Source organism: Vulpes vulpes, chromosome 14 (assembly GCF_048418805.1).
Source record: "Vulpes vulpes isolate BD-2025 chromosome 14, VulVul3, whole genome shotgun sequence".
Lineage (NCBI taxonomy): Eukaryota > Metazoa > Chordata > Mammalia > Carnivora > Canidae > Vulpes > Vulpes vulpes.
The window spans coordinates 112,632,152-112,651,237 of NC_132793.1; the positions used below are offsets into that span (position 1 = coordinate 112,632,152).

The following is a 19,086-nucleotide window of genomic DNA, read 5'->3' on the forward strand; positions in this document are numbered from 1 at the left end:
CACACAGGCATTTTGTCATCTCACATCATTACAAGAGGGATGAGAACAATACAATAAGATATTTTGAGATAGAGACAGTATTCACATAACTTTCATTACAGTGTAGTTATAATTATTCTATTTTATTCATAATTATTGTTGTTAATCTCTTACAGCACTTAATTTATAAATGTTACCATAGGTATATATGAAAAAACATAGCATACATAGGGCTCAGAATTATCCACAGTTTCAGGCATCCACTGGGGGTCTTAGAATGTATCCTTCACAGAGAAGTGTTGGGAGACTACTGTACTTCTATTCCCAGACACAATAGTGGCTGCACCTGGCAGTGACAAAGCAACAGCCTGGTGTCCTCAGGGCGAGAACAACTTCTCTACCTGACCAGTCTGTGGAGTAATTTTGGGTGTTGTTCTTAGCTAAGAGGCTTCAAACTGTTTTTTTTTTTTTTTTCCCTCCTGGAGAATCTATAAGCTGTTGATAATGTCTAGAAATTTATTTCCAGCCAGAGTTGCATTCTGTTGTTGTGGCTGAGATCACTGACTGATATAAAATGTGAAGTGCTTGGTGCATTACATGTGAGTTTTCTCTTCTTTGCAGGTCTACATTTGTGCATCAAGCCTTTAAATGTTGTTTCAGATTTAGGTTCCTTATTAAGAATCACACGTTGCACTATGTCATCACTATGTCATCACATCACATGGAGGTCCCAAGGTGAGTTATCTTCATGGAGAACAAAAGTATTTCTCAAAGCTCAGATTCTTGCTGAAAAGCAAACAGCACTATTCTTTCCTTGATGTCTCAGAAAATAAAGAGGAGTGAATGAAGACTTTTGGCTTTTCAACAGACTGTGAGTTCAGACTCTTTTGGGCATCTATTCCCACCTCCCTCACCCATAAGACACACTCAGGACGACCTCGTTTCCAGGTGCCCAACTCCCCTGGTCTTGGGATGGGGTGCATGAGAGGACCTGTGGCCTTTGGCAGTGCATCACCAGCTCATTTGATTCTCTCTTCAAGCCCAGAAGTGACTGTGGATTTTTTTTCCAGCTTTATTGAGGTATGATTGACAAAAAAAAATTGTATTTAAGGTACACATGTGATGTTTTTATATACACATACACTGTGAAACAATTACCACAATTAAGCTAATTAACTTACCCATCACCTCACAGTCATGTGTGTGTGTGACATGAACACTCAAGATCTACTCTCTTTTTTTTTTTTTAATTTTTTTTTAAAGTTTTTATTTATTTATGATAGTCACAGAGAGAGAGAGAGAGAGAGGCAGAGACACAGACAGAGGGAGAAGCAGGCTCCATGCACCGGGAGCCTGACGTGGGACTCGATCCTGGGTCTCCAGGATCGCGCCCTGGGCCAAAGGCAGGCGCCAAACCGCTGCGCCACCCAGGGATCCCCAAGATCTACTCTCTTAGCAAATTTCAAGTACACAGTACAGACTTAGTAACTATGTCACCATGCTGCACATTAGGTATTCAAAATATATTCCTCCTATAAATAAAAGTGTGAACCTCCGACCAGGTTTGTCTCCCTGTTCCCCACCCTCTCCAGCCCCTGGCAATCACCATTCTACTCTATGTTACTAAGAGTCTGACTTTTTTTAGATTCCACATATACATGAGATCATCTGGTATCTGCAGAGATAACTGTTCTTAAAAAAATGATTCCACAAAGTCTTTATTATTCTTTTATTGTTTTGCAATTTATTCATGCCTAAGTATATTTGGAACCTGAGATTCACAGAAGCCATGAACTTGGCCAATGGGTCACTGTGCATTAATTCCATGGTTTTTACTACTTTGAACTGCTCGTGCTTCGATCAGAAGGCAAATGGCACTGTGCACCTATGTGGTCAAGGATTAATGCCCTCTCAAGGACCAGTTCAAAGTCTTCTGTGTTTTGTATGAGCTGAAAGCCAGCAAACCACTGCCTCTGGGGGCAGCACACCAAGGTACTGAGTTCCTGATGAATTGTTTAAAAACATATATGTTAAAAATGACAACTCTTAGTAGTATAAATTAATTAACTGCTTCATTATTTTTTAAAAACTGTGGGAAAAACCCCTAGGTTAAGCATTCACATAATGCCTTTCAAAGTTATAGTATATTCTAGGTTTAACATTTTACTCCGTATGGTTTTAATTTGCCATGCGTAATATTTATTCTTGTCTAAACAACAACAACAACAAAAACCTTCTGTGCAGTATGCATTCTACCTGAGAAACTCAAATCACAGTCTTAGGAATTATTTTAAGGAGAAATGGGATACCAGGAAGTAAATCAATGCTGTTCCTATCAGGAATTTGTGCAGATATGGGATCAGCTTGTTTCCAACAAGAACTATGTGTTCTTTCAAGTATTCAACCTAAAATTTCAGAACCGTATTTGAATATCTTGGATATTGTAAGGTTAAGAACTGCTACAGAAGGAAAATAGTGAGTCTTTGGAAGTGAGATAGGGGAACTTAGGTCCTGGATCACAGCCTTTGAGTTAAGTATGATGGTGACTTCCAGTTGGGGTAGTAAGGGCATATTCTAGAGCAAACAGGAATGGAGTGGGGAGACAGGGAGTAGCAGGCTGATGAGTAAAGTATGAGGTTATGAGAAGTCAGTAATTCAGTGAGGATGTCACTTATAAGAAGAGGGATATGAAGGATGTATTTATATACAGAGGCCAGAAAGTCCTTAGGGCTAGAGATGGCTGCATGGTCATGGTCACGGTCATGCAAAGATACCCAAAGTTGGAACTCCAGAGAGACAGAAGTCATCATGGGAATGAAGATACAGAAATGGAATACAAGGAAAGAGTGCCTCAGCCCCCTGACACTCCCAGAGCTCCCTGGGGTACTTGGTACACAGTGTGAAAACCGTGGGACCAGTATCCTCTTAGTGTCTACCAGCTTTGAACTTGAACACTCACATGAGTCTTCTTGGGGGAAAGCCTCTTGGAAACTGACTGCTACTCTGTTTTATCTGTGGAAGGGGATGTAAAGAACAAAATTTTTCTGACACTTCAAGGGATATCCTGGTGAAGAAGGAAGATACGTTAGAGAGTTCAGAAATCAGCAAGTAAGCCCAACAGCAAGGCAGAAAGGGTCCGGACAGGAAAACAGCCAGGTCACCCATGGGGTTTGTAGGGAACTATTACTGAAGACATTTGCAGATGAAGTTCATTGAACTCTGGGACAAGCCTGAGTCTTCATCAGAACTGGTCATGTCCAGCCCAAACTGTGGGGGCTGTGAGGATGTAAAGCCTGTGAGGATGTGCCTGTGTGGACACTGGGGCCAGTGAAGAATCTGTGGACTACCCACAGTGGCTGTAGCTGTCATGGCTCCTGATGGAACCCACCCTGGGACCAGCAGAAAGGGGCTAACCTTGGTGGAATGCTTGCTTACCTATGAGGCACCATGCTGCACCATTAATTGTTGTCATCTTTTAGTCTCAACACACCTTCAGGGTGGTAAATGATAATCCTTATTTGAGTAGCAAGGAAGCCAAAGTACAAAGAGTATTTCATTCAAGATAACAGAGCAATGCCAAAATATGAACCCAAAACATCTGACTCTAAAATCTCCAGATATTTGAAAATCAGGCAACACATTTTTAAATAACAATTAAATTAGAAAATGTTTTTAACTGAATGATAACAAAAAGAGACAAACCAAACTTAAGATCTGCAGCTGAAGCAGCACTCAAGAGGAAAATTTATAGTACTAAGTGATATATAAGAAAAGAAAGTGTGCTGAAAAGTCAATGATCTAAGCTTCCATCTTCAGAAGGCGAATAAAGAAACTTATGGAAATTAGAAGGAATTTTTATATCCCTAATAATAAAGAGAAGAGTGAAAAACCAATTAAATAGAAAGAGAAAACAAAGCTAAAGTTCAGTTCTTTGAAAGAGTAATAAAAGTGATAAATCCCCAAGCAAGACTACTCAAGAAAAAAAGGGAAAAACAAATTTCCAATATCAGGAACAAATATATATTTTAACTGCCTATTATATATGTAAGACATTGAGCATGAGGAGAAGGAGGAGGAAAAAGAAAAAAAAGTATGTTTTTGAAGCCACCCAGAAAAACCACAGTTCAGATTCTATTATATTTAATATAATCCAACATGCATTTATTGCAAGAGAACATAAAGCATGTCAGCTGGTATTACAGGCCTAGAAAGAGAGCACATATACTTTGGAGTCAGATAGAGCTGAGTTGAAATCCAGCCTCTACCTTGAACTCAATAAATGACTTTAGGCAAATTACATATCCTCTCTGAACTTCCATTTCTCATCTAACAAACAGGAGATAACAGTACCAACCTCATAGGACTATTGGAAGAGGGGGAGGTAAAGTACATGGTAGTTTATATCCTACAGAATTCTTTTCCCAACATGACCCATAACCATGGCATTTATATTTTAACTATTTGTAGAAAGGGTACAAAAATATATCTTGAGACAAGGTCACTCATTCAGAAATGTAAAATTTCTTTAAAACGTTTCTCTTAATAATCTACACCAATAAGAGAGGTTTGGTATGGTCATTCTCCACAGAAAGGATGCTACCAACATATAAACAACATAAAAGCACCTATGAAAATGAAAATGAAATAACTTAATATAAAATTTTCATTCTAATTTTATACCATAATTTTTTCATGAGTATTAGGAAATCAAAATAAAAACTATGTCAATAATATAAGTTATTTTAAAACTTTGGGGGAAATACTTCCAGCTCTAGTGTTGGCAGGATGACAGGAGATGCCCCCCAAGTCCTCAGCTTCCCAGCAGCGTGTCTCCTGAGTCATGCATGCTGATGTATACAAGGCTCAGAGATCCAAAACGACCACGCTGATTGGCTCATAAGTTATATCTGCAAGATGAGTGCTCAGGATTTTTCACACACTGAATAAGCCTGACAGGCCTATGACAAGAAAGAAAAAAGAGGTAAATCAATCAGCAGTGCAGTACATCTATGGTTCAATTCCCTAGTGCAAGGAGTCCTTCATTAGCAACAAAAAGTATGCACGGACCACTCAGCATCCACACAGCTTCCTCTCCTGCAGTGACAACACAGAGAAAGGTCAAGTCTAGGAATGAACAACTTGAAGTATGGCCTAATTTGGTTTCATTTCACTTGTAAAATCATAGAAATAAATACTGAGAAGGGATGTTTGATGATAATGCGTGAAAATGAAAACAAATATCTGGTTCTAACATGTCACACTTGCTATGAATGTCAGCTAATGATCAAGACGTAGCAGAGGCAGTAGCCTGAGATGAGGGACCTCCATATTTTTTTTTTTTGGTGATTTGCTTTATCCTTTTCAGAAGCTTCCTGAAAGAGGGTTGAGCCACAGGGTCAGGGGCAAAAGAGAGGGTAGAGACTCTCCGGGGGAAGGTGGGCAGTCATCAGCAGGAAGACCACACATGTCCTTTGCGCAGGACAAATCCTAGATAAGAATCTAGCCAGTGAGTAACTCTCACTTTTATAAAAATGACATAAGAAGGCAACAGGATCCAGTGGGAGTGGCTGGCCTCTGGAGAAGTGTGGATAGTGAGGAATGTGGTTCATTAAACTGTAGCTGAATCTGATTTTGTTAAATGTGAGTCCAGAAAGAGAGAGATCCTTAGAAGCAGCTAACAGGGCTGGGCTTCTGGGATGGCCCATCTTAGGCTTGTCGAAACCAACAATCATGACCAGCTGGGCACAGTGGCTCTAAGTGTAGAGTGACTCCATCCCTGTTAATATGGTGGCCTGGGATCACCTACATGAATATCTTCCAGGGGGAAAAGTATCCTTTGTTTAAGGAGATCCTGCTATGGAAAAAAATCCTTCAAAGCCAATCAGAAATTTTGAAGCTATCTTTGCTTTATATTAAATGAAGAGAACAGGAATATATTCTTTAATTAGTTTCTAATTAGGGGAGTTCAATTTTGGAAAAGCAGCAGCAATTACGCTGTTAAGATGATCTCTTGGGCAGCCTGGGTGGCTCAACGGTTTAGCACCGCCTTCCGCCTAGGGTGTGATCCTGGAGACCCGGAATCGAGTCCCATGTCAGCCTCCCTGCATGGAGCCTGCTTCTCCCTCTGCCTGTGTCTCTGCCTGTCTCTCTGTGTGTGTGTGTGTTTGTGTCTCTCATGAATAAATAAATAAAATGTTAAAAAAAGGATTATCTCTCACCACAGATATATAAAAATATTCATATCCAATGTTCCAATAAAATGGACATACTTTGGATATGTTGGATAACATGTTGGATAAAGTAGTATATTTTGAAGTAACATAGGGGAAGAAATACACCCTTTAGTTTTTGGGCGTTTTTTAAAGATTTTATTTATTCATCATAGACATAGAGAGAGAGAGAGAGAGGCAGAGACACAAGCAGAGGGAGAAGCAGGCTCCATGCCGGGAGCCCGACGTGGGACTCGATCTTGGGTGTCCAGAATCGCGCCCTGGGCCAAAGGCAGGCACTAAACCGCTGAGCCACCCAGGGATCCCCACCCTTTAGGTTTTTTAAAAATGTGCTACAAGGAGCACTAACCAGAAAAAACATGTTGACATTTTTAAGGTCATCCAAAAAAGTATTGTTACTCTCTATTCATTCCGCTTGTGAGAACATATGTGAAGAAATTCTGTATATATTTCACCAGAAGTGTGAGTGTGTGTATGGGAAAAAGGAAAAGGACTTGAAGGATATATAACTAAATGTTAATAGCCTTTGTCTCTGGGTGGGATTCACATGGGGATAACAGCAGAATCAGTAGGAGGTCTAATCTACATAAGTGTATTTATACTCCTGTTTGCCAATCAATCATACCAAAACAACTAGACAAAAGTTTGCTAAATGGGAAGGTATGCTTGCCATGGAGTGATTTCAACTTCAGTCTACATCGATACCCATGACACACACTTTAGGCTCCCCCGGGGACAAGCAGCCTTCTTGCAAAGTCACAGAAATCTTAAGATCCAACAAGATGCCCTGAGGAATCAGTAATTTAAAGAATCATGCTGAATATATCACAACCTTATGGTTAGAGAAAGGACTAGTGATTTCAAATAGGATCCTCAAGTTTAAGGACACTTGAGATGATGCTCGGAATGACAGGTGTTGGCTTACAAATCACTTCCTTCCATGTGGGCCACTGTACAAGTCCAGATAGAACGTATGCTTTTACATTCCTCCCAGGGGAGAACGAGTGAGCTCACCTGGAGCCTGCAGTCAGCATGCATGAGGCTGACTGGTGGCCATTAATGCAAGAAAGGGGAATGATTAAAATGAGAATTAAGGTGGGGGGGGGTTGTTGAGGGTTAGACCCATGTAGATTTCCCAATCCTCCCCTAGGTTTTTAGTGTTCTAGTTTCCCAACACGAGATATCTTTGAATAACTTAAACGGGTCAGATGTCTGCAATGCTTCATTTAGAATTGACCTTGCTCCTTTGTTCTGGTTGTTTTCCCATCTAACTGCAGTAGAAAGCTTGTGTTATTTTCTGGCAGTTTCCAGAGAGGAGCCAACTGACTGAGGGGGAATTCAGGTCATTTTGAGACAAAAGCCCTCAGTAAATATTCCTGGAATCTGTCCTTCTGCCTTTCGAATAGGGTCGGTGGGAGAAGGTGGTGACAGAAGGATACAGGAAAAGGATTCTCGATTTCCAGCCTCTGCATTCCTTGAGAACATTTTTCTCTGCATCAATCTTATTCTAAGCAATCACTTATGAGCAAATCTCCAAAGATGCTTCTAGCAAGGAGTCCCTGCTGCAACTGCTTAAAAATGAGTCAGGGTCCCAGTTTGGATAACAGTTGCAGATGACTTTAAAAATATATACTATCTGTAATTTTAAATGTTTCCTCTGGTAAACATGTATTACTGGTAAAAAAAAAAATTAAGATTTTACATTTTCTAATTTATAAAAGATAAAGTTTGGTAGATATCTATATGGCAACATCTCAAGTGTTAGGCATCTATACTGAGACCCAACTAAAGAAACTTCACATGCAAGATATTGCCATGTTACAAGGATTTTACAAATCCTTTGCATTTGACAAAACGTGCTTCTGCTCCTCTGAAAGCCAGCAGGTTTGCAAGCCCCAGGTCAGGCCTCTTAAGTAGGAAACCAGGAAATACATTCTCAAAAGCTGAGTCAGTTCAGAGCAAAATCAATGATTGGGGCATGTGGAGAAGAAAGGAAGAGGAAGACGGGGGAAAGGTGGCCAGTGAAGGCAATGGGCCGGAAATAGCTTATAGGCTGGGCCAGGAGGAAGAATGTTCACTATCTGATATCACCGTCAGGACCCAAGAGGGATTCCCACAACCCTCCTGGCTCAGCCGAGGCCAAGGAGAGGAAAAATACCTATAGATGGCCAGAGAGCCATATCTTTTCCAAGAAACCAATTACCTGTAGTTATTCTGGCAGACAAATGTAATATTCCTTGTCTTGAGAATCTGTTTCAGATTATTCACGGAGGAACTTGAGCATGAGTCACTGGGAAAGAAAGAAAAAATAGCCAAGTGATAAGGTTCTCACAAACATTTCCTGATCTCAGGGTCTTCTAGGTAGCAAGCCCTGGGCCAGGCCCTGGGATAAAGTGGAGCAGAAGTTATTTTTAAGTGCTCACAGGGCAGCTGGGGAGCTGAAGGTATGGACTACCTAGATACTTACTGTGGTTATGAAATTGAGAGGTTGTTGGGATGGACTGAATGTCCAGGGAGGCCCTAATCATTTTCTGAGTCACTGTTCTCAATGCATTCTTGTGACTGTGGCTTCTTCCATGAAAAAATTCCACAAATAACCCCGAGGATATATACGCACAAAGTAGGAGCATATACCTGGGGACACTTTCGATGTTATTCATCACCCAGGCCTTTAGTGTATGAACCTTCTCTGGATGCAAATTAAAGACTTCCACACGTCCAAAAGTGCTACAATAGAAGAAGCAGAGAACATTGTTAACCCTAAACTGAATTGTTCAGCCATCTACAGGCCTTGTCAAGAGCCAGCTGTCAGGGAACCACTGGTTAGAACCTGCCCTTTGGGATGGACCAGTGGTTTACACTAGAAACAGCCCATCTCATTCAGTGTGACCCTTATGGAATAAGATTCTCAAAATAAGATTCTTAATCGGTACTTTGATGATGATTCTTTAAATACTTCTGGTTCAAAGAGGGAGCCTTGCACCAACAGAATGAGCATCGCCTGGGAGCTAGCTGGACCTGCAAAATCTAAGCCCACAGCACCTGCTGAACCAGAATCTGCAGCTGAACCATCCCCAGATGACCCACACTCAGTGAGGTTTGAGATGCACTGCCCCGAGAGCCCCTGATGCCCTGCTCTGACTCCAGCCCTAGACTCTTCCCCATTGGTCTCTGACAGCTGCCATTCCAATTGCAAGTACTTTGATGCCGAATATCAGATTGTAAAATCATGGAATGTTGACACTTTCACCCAAAAGCCAGCAAGCTTGAGGTCAGAAGAAGACAAAAAGGACAAATGCTTCCTTGCAGAATTAGATACTAAAACAGAAGAAAAGGAAAATTAATATGGGGTATCCAGAGTGCTTGGAGCACATTGGTATCTGCCTCTCTTCTCAGTCTAGCCTGATCCAGGAAAAGACTAGAGAACAAAGGCTAGAAAAGTATCCAATGTGGTAAAAACTGTAAATAGAGACAGAGGTCAGAGAAGGAGGGCATTGGTGTTGGCCACGTGCTGCGCTGTGGATTTCAATGTAGATTAACAACTGATAGTCACTGAGCCCTCTCTCTGTTGAGAGGCACAGAGCTCAGCACTTGCCATACATTATCTCATTCATTATTGAAGACCACTGTCATGCATGGTCTTCAAACTACCACCACCACTTCTTCTGGTATATACTACAGGGCTCCCAGAGGTTAGGTGCCCAGCCTATGGTCACACAGGTAATAAGTAATGACAGGAGCCCCTGCTTTTAACCACTACAATAAATTATGGGCAACACCCAGAAAGAGATAGTGAAAGCCAAGAGCCCAGCACAGTAGTGATTTCACTGCTCAACTGGGATGCACACTCTTCACGAGGAACAGAGGAATCAGGCCAGATCTTCAGATGGTAAGGATTAAACAGATGGGAGTGGGAGGGGAGCCCGGGAAGGGGAACAGCATGAACAAAGGTAGAAGTTTGGAGAACTCAGAAAATTATACCGGGCCTTAAAAAGCTAAGAGGAGGACCCAGACACAGTACAAGGGCCATTGGGCCATTTAGAGGATTTTACACAAAGGAGACATCAGACAAAAGCATTGACTTAGACAAATCTATCCACAGACAACAAACATTTTACCTTTTTAGGCCAAATGTTCAGTACTGACTTAACCATGAAAAAGCATATTCTCCAAGGGGTGAAATATTTAGGAGGAGGCTGTACTAACACTTGTAAATAGGATGTAAAGAAAAGAGTACCTTTTCTCATCAAAGGTGTTACTGATGGACCCATTGAGCACCACATGGACCACACCACAGGCATCTTCTGCAAACTTAAAAGAAAAAAAAAAAAGCCCACCATTCCTCAGCATGCAAATTTAATTTCCATACCCCAGCAGCTCCTTCCAAAACAACTCTTAGCGTCAGCCTGTTAAGGAGGGCTGTATGGTTCTTGCTCCAGAATGCCAGGTGTATGTAATTTGCATCCTAAACCACTGGCAGGATTATGCTTCATATGAGAATTCCGAAAGTGGTTGTTCCAATCTGTGTTTGAACAATGAAGGTCAACATCATTGTTCACAGGGTTGCTAAATTGATGATTCAGGAGCTGGAAGTTCAAGGAGTAGGAGAAACATTGCTGGAGGAGGAAGATCAAAGTACTTTCTTAGTGCCATGCAGTATAGACACTGCACATGTCATTCAGCGGGAGCAGGGTGGACACTACAAGGCTAAGGGAAAAGGGGACAGGAAGAAAGGAGAAACTGAGAGAAGGCCTGCACAGGCAACAAAGGGAAACAGGGAATGAATGAATGAATGAATGAATGAATGAACAAATGAATTACTGAGCAAGGAGTTTTATTTCTTCATGCAACGAACATTCAGCTGCAATCTTTTCTAGGCGCTGGGAAAAACAAAATGAACAAAGCAAAGCAATCTACAAGTCCCACCAAAAGGCCCCACCCAGATCCCTGGGAGCAGCTCAGGCTCACTTCTACATAGTATTCTAAAGATGAGCTCATTGTGGGTTTAGTCGTCACCACTGAGTGCTCTTTGAGGGCTGGGATCATGGTTGTCCCATCTGTCACCACAGCCCTGGAGCCCTGGAGCCGGTGCATGGCACAAAGAGGGCAGAGGGAAAAGAGGGAAGGAGGAAGGAGGGGAACAAGAATAATCATCAGTGATGGAGACTAGGAAAGAAATAGAAAAAACATGGCAGAGGGCAACAAAAGCGAGGTCCTGCTGGACATATAGGATCTCACCCAGGAAAGGCTGAGGCAGGTGCAAACAGAAAGGCCTAGAGGTTTGAGAAAACAGTCTTTTTGGTGAAAACCTCAGTGGATACAGAAGTTGGGTAAGAAAACAAGTTCAAAGAGGGCTATGAATGCTTGGCCAAGGAATCTGGCCTTTATTCCCACTGAACAATTTGAAACCGAATTATAAGACTCTAGTGCAGCTTCTCTCTTTCTGCTGGGGGTGATGAACAGAGGACAGAGGCCCGATTACTACCAATAACAAGTGCTAAGTCAACAGAGTGCTTCCAGAGGGCCAAGTGCTGAGTCTGACATCTAAGTCACACCACTTGGAAGCAAGGAGGGTGAAATGGGGATTCAAACCCCAAGCAGCTCTGCCTCTCTTGTCAGGAAAAGGACCTCCCCTGATAAAACAAGGTTGTCTCGGTACATCTGTGAGCATTTAGCCAAAATAAAGCTGCAGCCCCAGGGTAGCTCACAATGGTAAAGCGCATTTTTGATCACCTTCACCACTGGGCTCCTAGCTTCAAGTTGTTGACTGACACAGATGAAATGTGTCACATAGAAGAAAAGTTGTTTGCAATAACACTGCCCCAAAACATATCGGAGAGTGAGAAAATAAATAGGAGCCTTTCTCAGAAACAGCAAGCAAGCAAGCAAACAACAACAAATTATACAGTGCCTCTGTATAATTACACAGCACTTAGTATTCAACATATTTGTTACTCAACATATTTGTTAAAGGACTGCATTCTGAGTTAGTTAATGGGGTAGCGGTATCTTGTTTAAACATGGCAGTAACCCCATGGGACAAGGATTTTTTTTTTTTTTTAAGACTTATTTATTTGAGAGAGAGAGAGAGAGAGAGAGAGAATGGGGTTGGAGGTAGAGGGAGAGATTCTTCAAGGAGATTCCCTGCCAAGCAGGAAACCCAGCTTAGGAATCGATCTCACGACCCATGAGATCATGACCTGAGCTGAAACCAAGAGTTACTTAGCCGACTGCACCACTACTCATTAGCTCGTTGACCTTGGATGAGTCACTTAACGTTTGAGTTTTTGCACCTGCCCACAGCACGTACTGTGAGAACTAACTGGGGTGACATGGGTATGGGACCTGGCCAGGGACTTGTCATGAATATGCACTTAGAAAATGTGAGTTTCACTTGCCCTGGCTCCTCGGATGGCTAGACTCAATTCTGGAGAATTATAAATAGTGTCGTTTTACTTTCTCCCTGGTTTTCTCTCCTCCAGTTCTTTCTTTTTCCTTTCTTTCCCTTTTTTTGCTTAGTCCATTTGCAAAGAAGCAACTTATGAGGAAAATAAATGTGCACCAAGGCAGATTAGAGTCAAGTCAGAAATAGAGAGCAATGGGGGATGGGGGATGTAAGTAATTACCAGCAGGAATTCTGGAACTGGAGTCAATTTGGGATAAACTCCCAGATCTGCCGCTTACTGTGTATGTTTAGTAGACTGTGTATTTACCTACACCTCCATTCTGTCATCTATAAAATGGGTATGAGACACATGGTACCCAATTGATAGGATTCTTGTGAGGATGAAAGCTTTTAATCCATGTAAAGACATGCCTATACCTGGCACACAGTAAGCAGTCTACAAATGTTGATTATTCAGACTGTTTCAGGAATCTAAGTTAGGCCAATGCTTAGATAAGAGGATTAAACCAAGCTGGAGGTTCCTGGCAACCAAAGCCAAAACATGGGTAAGAGCTGGGATTCGCCAACTAGAGCCCAGCAACCCTCCATGAATGCTCTAAAATTATATGTGAAAATTTTCTGGTATGTGCTTAAGTATATTATTCTCAATAAAGAATCCTAAACATTTTTTTTTTTCCTAAATGGATCTGTGATCCAAAAAGAATTAAAACCAACCATTGACTGAATGACCTCTTAAGTTCTTTGGTCTCCAAAATTCTAAAATTTCCCTTTTGGTACTCACCCTTTTGGACACTGTGTTCCAGAATACGGAAACAGAGTTATTGCTGCAGTCTTCCCTCCAGTGTGGACAAGATTGATAGTTCATTTCTAAAAGGCATAGTTTACAGAAAATAATTAAAGTAGAAAGGAAAGGGTATAATTAAGCTCTGTTTTTCCTGGGCTATTCGATCACAGTGGAGCCATATTCCAATAGCATCCCTGCCAGGATGGAGGATGGAAAATGGACTCATCTCGACCCAATTTAACTAAAGGCCCCCTGAATCCCTTCCAAGTCCTTACCTTACCCTCCAAATTCCTGACAGGAACACAGTGACCAGCTTTGAGTCATTGTTCTGGAAAATTACAGCAAAAGTTCATCTGGCAGAGACGAGCCCTCAACAATATCTCCTTGTCCAGGAAAAACTAGAGATAAAACTAAGGGCCTCAGGAGCCTCCCTTGCCAGCTACTCCTCTGCTTCCTGCCAATTCTCAGCTGTCAATTCTTGTTGACAGCTTTCCGCCCCGACCTGCCTCAGTCCCCACATGCACGGGCTCAGAGAGCCTCGGAGTCCTACTACACTCACTCGCCCCAGCCGGTGAGATGGAGCAGGTGCAGGGCACAAATGCACCGTTTCTGTGGTACTTCTCCCAAACATATCTGTCTAATACACAAAATTTTTTTAGATTATCTTCTGAGATATAACTAACAAATAAAATTGTGACATATTTAAAGTATACAATGTGAGGCTTATATAGAGACATCATGTAAAGATTCCCCCACATGAAGTTAATTTAACAGATTTATCACCTTCCCTACTGATCTTTTTGTGTGTATGAGAGAACATTTGAGTTCTACTCCCTTAGCAAATTTCAATTATATAATACAGCGCTAGCAACTATAATCCCCATGCCAGAATCTCAGAATTTATTCATCTTATAACTGAAAGTTTGTACCCTTTTTCCAACCTCTCTCTCATTCCCACACCTCTCAGTCCCTGGTAATCACTTTTCTCTCAATTTCTAAGAGTCTGACTTTTTTTTTTTTTTTTAAGATTCCACATATAAGTGATACCATGTAGTACTTGTCTTCTCTGTCTGGTTTATTTCACTTTGCACAATGCCCTCAGATTTATTCCATTGTGTGTGTATATATGTATGTGTGTGTGTGTATGCATGTGTACCTACTTTTTTTTTTCTTTTTTTATCCATTGCACTTGACTACACAAACATTGAGTATTAGGTCCTAGGGATAAAGAGATGAATCAGATAGAAGCCCTGCTTTCAAAAACTACATGATCTAGTACAATCAAATAAATTAGAGAATGATCAACATGGGTTGAGGGGGGTGGTATTCAGCACCTTTCGGGAAGGCTGATGTTCCACTGGGTTTTGCAGGATAAATAGTCTACAGATAGATAAAGTAGGGAAAGGTGCTCCAGGCAGAGAGGGCACAAGCAAAGACACCACAGGTTTAGATCAGTATCACCTGAGCCAAAAGGATGAGAAGGGCATAGGAAAAGCAAAGAGCAAGTCATGTTAAGGAATTTAGACTTTATCTTGGAGACAAAATTTAGGTTGTAGGTAAAAGACAGAAGCAATCCCACTGTGGTGGCCGGATGGAGGCTAACCTAGAGTGGTAAGGAGGGAGCAGTAAGAATCTTACAACAGCCCCCACAAGAGAGCAGGGTGTTCACGTGCTGGACTCAGGCAGTGGTAATAGGGTTAGAAAAGGTAAACAGGGGACACCTGGGTGGCTCAGTGGTTGAGTGTCTGCCTTCAGCTCAGGTCGTGATCCTGGGTCCTGGGATCGAGTCCCACATCAAGCTCCCCACAGGTAGCCTGCTTCTCCCTCTGCCTGTGTCATTGCCTCTCTCTGTGTGTCTCTCATGAATAAGTAAATAAAACCTTAAAGAAAAAGTAAATAGATTATGTTGGTGACTCTGAGGCAGAATCTGAGAACATCATACTTCACTTCTGTATAATTGAGCAGGTAGGACAGGTGCATAAAAAGAAGCCCTAGAACTTTCTCATATTTCCTCTGTGGGTATGTGTACAGCTGACCCTAGAGAAGCAACTGTCTTTCTACTTCTTCCTTGTTATGAGTTGAATTTTGTTCCTTCAAAAGATATGGTAAAGTCTTAAACCTTGGTACCTGGGAATGTGACCTTATTTTGGAAAAAGGGTCTTTGCTGATATAAGCAATGAAGATGAGGTCATTAGTGTGAGTGAGTCCTAACCCAATATGAGTGGTGTCCTTTTCAGAAGAGTAAGTATGGTCACAAAGATAGACATGCAAAAAGTGAGGGATACTCTGAAGACAACCATGTGAAGAGGCAGGGTTTGGAGTGATGTGTCTACAAGCCAAGGAGCACCAAGAGTTGGAGCAAACACCAGAAGCTAGAAGAGGCAAAACATTCTCCCCTAGAGCATTTGGAGAGAGTACAGCCCAGCTGACACCTTGACCTCAGACTTCTAGCTTCTAGAACTTGAGAAAATAAATTTCTAATGTCTGTGGTACTTTTTTACAGCAGCCACTGGAAACTATACACTTAGAGTCCACAGACATGCACTTGACTACCAGTGGCAGGGAAAAAAGTTCTACATCAGAAACCCTTCCCAAGATGAGGAAGTAATTCTGGGAGTTTTTATAATAATTAAATGCTAAAAACAAAATCACACAAATAAAAAATATTTCCATGCATAGATGTAAATAATTACTGCACAGTCCAAAGATGTATTCGAATCATCTCCTGACAGAAGCCAAAATCTTGACTATGATGGAATGAACATACATTTTGTGAGGTGCTGCAAAGGTGCTACCATTCATAGGTTTTCAAGAACATAAATTTCTTGCTGTCTGACATTATATAAACAGACCATTTAATAAAATTTTAAGGTCATAGCTAAAAAGGAAGGAGGGAAATTTTACAACAAAGTAAGAGAAATTAAATTAAATACATTTAAAAAGGAAGAATAAGAAGTTTTTTAAAAAGAGATCAATAGGTCACATCAAAAATTGAAACTTTCAGGGGCACATCGCTGACTCAGTCAGTAGAGCATGTGACCCTTAATCTCCAGGCTAGGAGGTCAAGTCCACATTTGGCATGGAGCATACTTAGAATAAAAATTTTAATTAAAAAAATTAAAACATTCATAGTAAAACAAATACCAACTTAAAACTAAGTTATAAAATAATGTGGACACCAGAATATGTAACAATTAAAATATAAATATCAGGAAATACAGTAAATAAAATAGGGAGAAAAGGTTAAAATAAATAAAAACTGAGGCCAAAAACAAAAAAATGAAGTCAATAAAATAACCTATACAGGTTTCAAGTGAAAAGTGAGCAAAAACAAAGAACTCTAAAATATAAATAGATAAGAATTTGATTTTTTATTTTATATATCTCCATTTTATTCAAAGAAAGAATTGAGGTGGTAAATTGAAAAGTAAAGTCAAAAGAGAGAAGTTTTCATGGTAAACAAATATAAAACCTAAAAGAATTCAATGAATGATCAAGAAAAGCTGACTTGCAAAATGGGAAATTCAAACTGGAAAGCAGGAAGCATAGCAACAGGTACAAAATTTAGGGGCTCCTGGCTGTCTCAGTTAGTAGAGCATGTGACTCTTTTTTTTTTAAGATTTTATTTTATTTTATTTATTTATTATTATTATTTTTTTTTATTTAAGAAAGCACAAGCAGGGGGAGCAGCAAGCAGAGGCAGAGGGAGAAGCAGGCTCCCCACTGAGCAGGAAGCCTAATATGGGGCTTACTATCATGACCCTAAGATCTCGACCTGACCCAAAACCAAGAGTTGGTCATTCAAACAATGGGGCCAACCAGGTGCCCCAATATGGCTGTATTTCTATTTACTAATTCTTAATGAATAAAGCAAAGTTGCAGAATAGTATGTGTACCTTTTAATATATGTATTTATGTGAACATAGGGCCATGCATGGAAGGTTTCATTCGGAATGATTGACAACAGTCCCCCATTGAGAAATGAAATGGAAACCGAGGAGTGGGGAAGGTGTAGGGTGACCTTCACCTTTTACTTTTATACATTTCTGTAACATGCAAGTGCTTTGCAAATAAGCATGCATCATTTTTGTAATTGAAATAATGTAAGCCTGGGATGAAGAAGCTACTATAATAAGTTTTTTACAACAGCCAAAAGCAAGGTGCCTGAGTGGCTCAGTTGGTTAAGTGACTGACTCTTGATTTCAACTCAGGTCATGACCTCAGGGTCCTGGGATTGAGCCCTGCCTTGGGCTCCATGCTTAGCAGGTAGTCTACCTGAGAGTTCTCTCCCTCTCTCTCTGCCCCTCCCCCCACTCATGCTCGCTCTCTCCCTCAAATAAATAAATCTTACAAAAAGAAACAGCCAAATAAAGTACGAATAAAACAATATAAAGTAAAAATATGCACAATATAAATAGAAAGAAAGAAAAAAAAAGAACCCCTGGGGTCCAGGGATCGAGTCCCACATTGGGCTCCCTCCATGGAGCCTGCTTCTCCCTCTGCCTATGTCTCTGCCTCTTTCTCTGTGTCTCTCATGAATGAATAAATTTAAAAAAAAATCTTTAAAACAAAAAGGATGTAAATGACATCAGGACAGATATCTGTGGCTCTGTCTTCCACACTAATCTGCCACAGCCCCCAGCACAGCCCAGGGCTCTTTCACGTCCCTGGGCAATCCCAAAAGGCCCCAGTCCTCACCAGAAGAGCCTGCGTCTCCACACCACTTGAGGCCATCCGCCATGTAACCCAACAGTGTATCCTCCAGGGTGTACATATCCCGCTGGACCCACGTGTAGTCATGCGCCAGCTCACTTGATTTGCTCCAAAAGAGGGTCTAAGAAAGAGAAACACAACCTATTATTTTTTAATGGTCCCCAAAGAAACCGTTTAAATTTTTTTTATTTTACTTAAATACAATTAATTAACATATAATGCACTACTGGTTTCAAAGGTAGAGATTAGTGATTCATCAGTCTTATATAACACCCAGTGCTCATTACATCACGTGCCCTTCTTAATAACCATCACCCAGTTACCCCTACCCCCTACCCTCTCACCTCCTACAACTCTGTTTGTTTCCTATGATTAAGAGTCTCTTATGGTTTGTCTCCCTCTCTGATTTCATCTTGTTTTATTTTTTCCTCCCTTCCCCTATGATCGTGATTTGTTTCTTAAATTTCACATATGAGTGAGATCATATAATTGTCTTTCTCTGATTGACTTATTTCATTTATTAGCATGATACCCTTTAGTGCCACCCCCACATCATTGCAAATGGCCAGACTTCGTTTTTTGAGGCTGAGTAGTATTCCACAAACACATTCTATTATCAACAACAATTCAGTAAGTCAAAAAACAAAAAACAAAAAACAAAAAACCCAAAAAACAAATCCACATCTTTTTAAATGAAAGAAGAACAAAAAGCAGAGTAAATTATATTGAGTAAGGGTGAATGCTGTTAAGTCCATCACTGCTTTCTGTATGTGAAACTGAGAGCATGAATGTGGGGGGGGGGTATGTTTTCTAGGTCATAATATTTTTGGCGGCAGTAAAAAAAAGTCTGAAAGCCATTGGTCAAAATCTTACAATAAACACAGAACCAGAACACATCTGGAGAAGGCATTAGGAAATTTCTAAAGTTATCTGCAAAACAATTTTGTCTACGTGCTATTTTCTGGTGAAAGTGC

The 19,086-nt window shown here is 40.8% G+C and overlaps 1 protein-coding gene across 2 annotated transcripts in view; it reads right to left on the reverse strand.

Annotated features, from left to right (window-relative positions):
* Positions 1 to 1,694: 1,694 nt before the first annotated feature.
* Positions 1,695 to 19,086, reverse strand: part of CD38 (CD38 molecule) — a 50,810-nt gene continuing 33,418 nt past the window's right edge. For both annotated transcript variants that reach the window (XM_072737749.1, XM_025998542.2), the window contains 6 exons: positions 18,098 to 18,233; positions 13,397 to 13,482; positions 10,447 to 10,520; positions 8,844 to 8,936; positions 8,413 to 8,499; positions 1,695 to 4,937 (listed from right to left, as the gene is read on the reverse strand). In XM_072737749.1, coding sequence (XP_072593850.1) covers positions 4,874 to 4,937; positions 8,413 to 8,499; positions 8,844 to 8,936; positions 10,447 to 10,520; positions 13,397 to 13,482; positions 18,098 to 18,233 — 540 coding nt within the window. In that variant the 3' untranslated portion in view covers positions 1,695 to 4,873. The remainder of the gene's footprint in view (positions 4,938 to 8,412; positions 8,500 to 8,843; positions 8,937 to 10,446; positions 10,521 to 13,396; positions 13,483 to 18,097; positions 18,234 to 19,086) is intronic.